Source organism: Sander lucioperca, chromosome 10 (genome assembly GCF_008315115.2).
Source record: "Sander lucioperca isolate FBNREF2018 chromosome 10, SLUC_FBN_1.2, whole genome shotgun sequence".
NCBI classification, from domain to species: domain Eukaryota; kingdom Metazoa; phylum Chordata; class Actinopteri; order Perciformes; family Percidae; genus Sander; species Sander lucioperca.
In genome coordinates, this window is record NC_050182.1 from 6,574,632 (window position 1) to 6,582,131 (window position 7,500).

Genomic DNA, 7,500 nt, shown 5'->3' on the forward strand with positions numbered 1-7,500 from the left:
TGCATCGTATAGTATGGTATAGTATGGTATAGTATGGTATCGCATCGTATAGCATCGTATAGTATCCTATAGTATCGTATAGTATCGTATCGCATTGTATCCGATCGTATCATATTGTATCATATTTATACCATACCGTATCGTATTGAATGGTATCCTATCCTATCCTATCGTATCATATCATATCATATCGTATTGTATCGTATTGTATTGTATTGTATTGTATGGTTACACTTTGATGAAGAGCACGCCGGTGACGACGGCGAAGCCCACCAGCAGCATGGCCACCTTGGGGATGCGGTTCCCGCCAGAGCGTAGCTCGTGTGGCAGGATCTCCATGAAGGTGATGTAGACGAAGGTTCCCGCCGCCAGCCCCTCCAGCGTGCAGCGGGCCAGCTGGTGCTGCGGGGACGCCTTGCTCTCCCTGAGCGCCACGCCCACGCCGATGCCCAGCGGCGACATCGCGGCAAACAGCAGCACGCAGCCGGCCACCGCCGCGCGCCGCAGCCGGCTCTGACTCAGCTTGAACGCCAGGCTGAAGGAAACGACGCTCTTGTGGATGATCAGCGCCAGGCAGATCTCCAGCGCTGCCTTCCCGTTGTCCAGCAACCCCAACGCCAAACCCTCAAACACCGAGTGCAGCGACAGAGAGAAGACCAGGATGAAGGCGCGCAGGGCCGACTGGGAGCCGGAGTCCACGTGAAAGTTGCCGCCATCGGACCCCTCTGACGCGCAGTGGCGCTGGGAGCGGTGGCGGACGTTCCTGTCGTTTGCCTGGACGCTGGAGTCCACCAGCAGCGCCCTACGCTCCTCCACGTGAGGCGATGATTGGTCCTTGAAGGCCAGGACGGCCTGCTCCAGGACCAGGACCAGGAAGAAGCCCATGGCCAGGATGAACTCCGACAGAGGGAACTGGAGCTGCGAGTAGAGACGACAAACTCAGTTTAGTGAAGCCAAGAATGCAGCACATTCTCATGAACGGGTTTGCACGATATCGTACGAAAACGTATGCACAACAATTCGTATGATATCCTACGAAATTAGGGCGACTAATGCTACGTTCCAGGCAACCCGTAACCTGTGTTTTCACAACCTTCTACCGGTGAAAGTGCCCTGGAACGACAGTCAAACCTGTAACTTACTCCCCGTGAACTCGTACCAGATGGTTGTTCTCCCAGTTACAGTTTTTGACGTCACACACACATAAACAACAATGGAGACCCCCTGTCGATGTTGTACATACGCCGGGGATTAACGGTGAGAAATAGAAATAAATAGACATAAATAGGCAACGTAAAGTAATTCTGCACATTGTAATCAAAACAATACACATACGATTGTGTACTACTACAGGTTATGTTTATTAAATGAAGGCTAAAATATGTCGCAGACTAGAAATCGCTAGTATCAGCTAGCGCTAGCGAACGTCAACATTAGGTAGCCGCTAGCTAACGCTAGCTAGAAGGGTTTGTCGTGACTTTGCCTGGAACGCTACCAAGTTGTGAGTCTTGAAGATTTGAAGTCGTAACTTAACTAATAAGGCGATTAAGTTGAGCGGTCTTTACAGTTAAATGTAGCCGAGGAAATGTGACTGTAAGCCGGGTACAGAGCACCGCGAGGGGACGGTTGTTTCAGGGACCGTAGCAGTTGAGTTTAGCCGACAAAAAGTGAGCGTCATGCGACGACGACAGTTAAGTTAAGACACCCAAACGACTATCACATGTAAATGGGTGAATTAAGGGTTTATTTCAACCAAACCAGAGTGGTGATTGTTGGAACAGTGGAAAGATGAACCAAGACTGCTTTTGACAGTTTTATTTTGTTTCTGTTGACTTTGAATGAAGTGTGATTTACGTTGACAAAATGATGGTTTATTTACATGGAGTCTGGTGGGTTTGGTGACGGCAATTATGTTGTTCTGAATTACAGACAGACAGACACACGTCTGTAAAGTTGCAAAGACTGATCTGCTGTCAACAATCTCAGTCGACACAGGACGACAAAAATGCTGAAGAAGTCAAAACCAGCAGATGTAGAAGAGATAGAAGATTAGAAAATAAGAAAATGAAGAAAGAAACCACACAGACAGACTCAGAGTTGAATAGAAGGATAGACGTCTCGGCGATAGCGTCCCAACCCGTGCAAGACACAGTCACGAAACTTAAGCCTGGTTCACACGGCAGGATAATTAGGCCGATTTTAGCCCCGATTCACCCCATCCGACAATCTTAAGGATGCTCCGATTATGGTAAAATAATCTGATCAGATATTCCTGCCGTGTGTGGTGTGTTAAGACTGCTCTCGTCTGCTCGGAAGGACGTCGGGACCGCTCCCATCTCAAATCGGGGATATCCAACAAGTTGGATTGTTTTGGCCCGATTTCTCCTCGTGTGTGGTGTCCCCCGGGGACAAACAAGCACGCAGCCTGTGGACTGTGGCGTGTAGCCAATCAGAAAGCGAGGTGACGAGGCGGCGAGGAAAGCACCGGGAAACAACATCAAAACAGGCGGCGGCATGGCGCACCAGAAAGTCCGGTGGACGTCGGAGATGGAGGACCAACTCGTCGACCTGTGATAACGTTTTTTTTCCAGTTAAAAACAAACTACAAACTATCGCCACTGCATCCTCTTCGTCCGCCATGATTGTTTACTCTGAAGTCACGTTTGATCTCGAGGGATTTTGCGAGATTTCCCGTCTGACCTGGGAATGCTCGGGAGTCAAATCGGTTCGTGTGTGATGTGTTGATTTTGCCGTGTGCTGCGCACCACACGCTGTACGACCAAAACTGGTAGGCCCAGGATTTTTTATCTCCGTGTGTGGGGTCTCTCAGGATTGGAAAATCGGTCGACAATTTTAAAATCGTCCCGTGTGAATCAGGTTTAAGATTTACTAAGATTAAGATTAAAGCTGAGTTTGAAGACAGGTGTGGTCCGAGCCAGGGAGCAGAGAGTAGGAAAGTAAGAAAAGGAAAGCAGAGAAGGGGGCATTACGAAACAACTTTACATCCTTGGACCGATTCCAGATTCTGATATATTTTACGTGATTGATTCATGAAAAAACAAATAAAGAAAAACTCCATAAATTCTGTTGCCGTTTCAAACGAAAAGCCCAACGAGATGAATTTACAACCTACAGGAAGATGACAAGTGCTAGAAGAATGAAAAACACATCAAACACTGTGGCAGGAAGTGTGGAAAGAGAAAGGAGGAGTGGGGAGTGGGGGGGGGGTGGGTCACACACACACACACACACACACACACACACACACACACACACACACACACACACACACACACACACACAATTTCACTTTTACCTGTTGAAACAGATGGTTAACTTCAAACTATTTGTGAGGAAGGAGAGCTATTCCCGTTAAACACCCCCACCCCTCCCTCCACACACACACACACACACACACACAGACTCACACACACACACACACACACACAGACTCACACACACACACACACATACACTAACCCAAATGAACCCACACGCACACACAGTCACACACAGAGACACACACGCGCGCTTTCCCAGCAGCGTCTTTTTTTAGAATCGACCCTCAGCCGTTGAACCCACATGAACCACACACACACGCACACACACACACACACACACACACACACACACACACACACACATACACACACACACACACACACACACACAGACACACTCACACACACGCACCCTTTCCCAGCAGCGTCTTTTTTAGCATCGACCTTTGGCCGTTCTAAATATCTGACAGTTTGTAGCCGTTAAAGATGGAGCCCGTATTTTCTCAGTTTTCAGCAGCAGTGGTTGGACAGATTACCCTGAAATTTGTTACAGGGAGCCACAATACTCAGAGAATAAATCATATCAACTTTGGTGATCCTCTGACTTCCCCTGTAGCGCCACTTGCAGGTCAAAGTGTTCACATATCCAGTGAAACATCTCAACATCAGTTGATTCAACACATCCTCATACCTATAGACCAGAGGTGCCCAAATTCTTTCATATGAAGGGCCAAAATGTATCTGGATGGAAGGCCACGGGCCAAAAATAAATGTCGATGTTGAAGAATACCGTAATTCTTGCCATTCTCCATAGATAAAAATGTATGTAGGTAATTTAAATGGGAAGTTTACCAGCACTGTGTATTACATTGCCGTTAAACTCTAAGAATCTAAGATTACGTACTTTTTAACTGCACAAAATGTAAGTTTCGTAGTTATTACTTTTAAAATAAGAGGAGAATAAGCACGAGCATGTCAAATCCATGGCGGGCCAAAACAACGAGAGCACGGGCCAAATTTGTCCCGCGGGCCCCAAATTGGGCGGCTTTGCTATAGACAATATTAGGTCGATTTCCAAAGACAACAAGAGGCCAAACGACACACACAACCGTTCGATTTACTGCCGCATGGTGGCGGTTTAATCATGTGACCTATCTATTTAAAGTAACAGGCGTAGCTTTAAAAATGTAGTTGACGTTGTGAAACAGAACTACTGACGTTTAGTTTTTAAACTACTAAAATGAGGACGAAACGTGACGTCACGGAAGTCTTTGTGTCACAGACTCAGGTACGTAAAACTCCGGTCAATTTCAAAAGGTGACAGTTGACTTTTGGTTTCACGTGAGCATAGGCGTCGATTTTTCGGTGGGGACGCGTACCTACCAGATTTCGTCATGAGTCATTTTGTACCCACCACTTTTTTGAAAACCTCGAGCTCAATTTAGTTAAAAAAAACTCCATAACACATATAATTCTTGAGCGACAGATGCCAAAAAATCCACAACAATCTCTATCCCCACAGGGCAGGTACAGACACAGCCGCTCTGCTGCAGCGCTGGCTGCACGCTTCTCTGTTCACTACGCTGCCTGTCTGTCGGGACATTCTGCTTAACGTGAAAAAAAGCTTAACGTGGTTTAATGTACCTAAACAACGATCAATCATCACCAAATTTCTCATGGCCGTATCTTGTAATGAACACTTAACGCCTGTCAAAAGAACTAAACCGAAATCCAACGATTATATAAGTTTAATAATAATTATTAAGTTGTAATGTTTTGATGATTGGTCATTGTTTAGGTACATTAAACCACGTTAAGCTTTTTCACGTTATGACTTATAAAGCCCATGAGAATCGTGGGGAGTCAACCCACAGCCGCTCCGCTGCCCTGCTGAAAATGTGAAGCAGAAACGCTTAATGTCAGATAACGTCCATAATAATTGGACTTTGGGTTAGATTTTTTGACAGTTTTCAGTGGTTATGTGGAGCAATATGAGAGAGAAATTTGGTAATCATTGATCATTGTTTACGTACATTAAACCACGTTTTTATTAATTAGTAAGCTACAGGACAGCGTCTTTCAGAACATGACCTGCGCAAAAGAGAAAAAAAAATGAATGCGTCATTGTACCCAGCACTTCTGGAAATGTACTTCCGAATGCGTCTCTGTCCCCAGCACATTTCAAACCAAACTGACGCCCATGCACGTGAGACACGAACACCAATCTCCTAGGTGAAAGTCCTGTTGGAGCTCTTATATACTTTGTCACCTTGCCTTCTTGTTTGCTCTTGCAATAATAAATACAGCCACAAGAGGTTGCAGCCTTAAAAGAAACGGAATTGTGGGTCGTTATGAGCTGCTTGCATAATCGACCCATACGGTTGTTTTCTGGGTCTGATTGAATTTAGAATTTAGACACTCGTAGTTCCCAGATGATGAGTCCTAATGACAGGTAGTAAGGTTATTGAACGATAGCACAACAGGAAGGAGGGCTGTGGTCTTAACTTAGTCACTTATGTATATTGTGTTTGGATATTCCTAGATGTTTTAAATGCTATTATGTTTTTAAAATTGTTATTATTGACTGGTGCTGAGAGAGTGCCAAGGCACATTGTATTTCATTGCTGTGGTACTTCGTACTAATATGCATATGACAATAAACATGAACTTGAACTTGAACTTATGTGATGCTGTGATGTGTCATCTTGCGCCATTATTAGGTTAAAAAATTCAAATAAAGATACATCTGACAAGTTGCTTTGTTTTTAACATTATAGGGAAAAAGGAAAATCATATTTCTGCTATTTCTGCTAAAAATAAATGATCGCCAAACCCACCAGACTCCATTAAAATAAACTGTAATTTTATCATCATTAAAACACACTTCATTCAAAGTCGACAGAAACAAAATAAAACTAACAAAAGCCGTCTTGTTTCGTCTTTCCTAGGGATGCACTGAATCCAGGATTCGGGTTCGGATTCGGCTGAATATTGGGTTTTTTGACGTGGTTCGGTTTCTGCCGAACCTTAGAATTTTTTTCCACTGACCCGAACCCTCCGCTTGTACTACGCGCACTACGCTGATCAACATAATGGCGCCGCCGTTGATTATGGGAAGGTGTTTACGTAGTTGGGGTGTTCAATGCAGTAGGCTGTGAGAAAGTGAAAATGGATCTCGTGAGCAGAAAAAGTGTAGTTTGTCAGTACTTTCAGTCAAAAGAAGGCCATTCAAGTCCAGCTACATGTTCAATTTACAATGCTGATTAGTCTGGTGGTGGCGAGGACCCTAAACTATACACAACATCACCGCTGTTACAACATCTGGTATGAAACATCCGAAAGAATACGAGTTGTGCATGAAGGAACCTACAGACAGCAGCCAAAATGCAGCGACTTCAGGTACGGCAAAGGAAGGACAGTCACAGCTAAAAACTTTTGTTAACCAGACGTTATTTACTTCATTAATGTGTTTACTGTGTTAATGGACTGAGGATGGGAGTAGGATTCGGTATTCGGAAACAGGAGACGTCTGGCCTCTGGAGACTCCACCAGCTGACTTCTCTATTGGCTGTTGAATCAGGAGACGTCTCTTACGGTCTAAAACCAGCCTCTGGAGACTCGACCAGCTGACTTCTCTATTGGCTGTTGAATCAGGAGACGTCTCTTACGGTCTAAAACCAGCCTCTGGAGACTCGACCAGCTGACTTCTCTATTGGCTGTTGAATCAGGAGACGTCTCTTACGGTCTAAAACCAGCCTCTGGAGACTCCACCAGCTGACTTCTCTATTGGCTGTTGAAACAGGAGACATCTTACGTTCTAAAACCAGCCTCTGGAGACTCCACCAGCTGACTTCTCTATTGGCTGTTGAATCAGGAGACGTCTCTTACGGTCTAAAACCAGCCTCTGGAGACTCCACCAGCTGACTTCTCTATTGGCTGTTGAAACAGGAGACATCTTACGTTCTAAAACCAGCCTCTGGAGACTCCACCAGCTGACTTCTCTATTGGCTGTTGAAACAGGAGACGTCTATTACGGTCTAAAACCAGCCTCTGGAGACTCTACCAGCTGACTTCTCTATTGGCTGTTGAAACAGGTGACGTCTATTACGGTCTAAAACCAGCCTCTGGAGACTCCACCAGCTGAGTCGCAGTGACGCCATCAGCTGAGTCGAGCTGAGACGGGCCGGTTCAGACCGCTGAAACTTTTCCCTGCAACGTT

At 45.4% G+C, this 7,500-nt stretch overlaps 1 protein-coding gene across 1 annotated transcript in view; it reads right to left on the minus strand.

Annotated features, from left to right (window-relative positions):
- Nucleotides 1-36: 36 nt before the first annotated feature.
- The window catches only part of LOC116064681 (zinc transporter ZIP1-like), an 11,961-nt gene continuing 4,497 nt past the window's right edge, over nt 37-7,500 (minus strand). Inside the window, exon 4 of the mRNA XM_031319866.2 lies at nt 37-918. Within this exon, the coding sequence (XP_031175726.2) occupies nt 229-918 (690 nt within the window). The 3' untranslated portion in view covers nt 37-228. The remainder of the gene's footprint in view (nt 919-7,500) is intronic.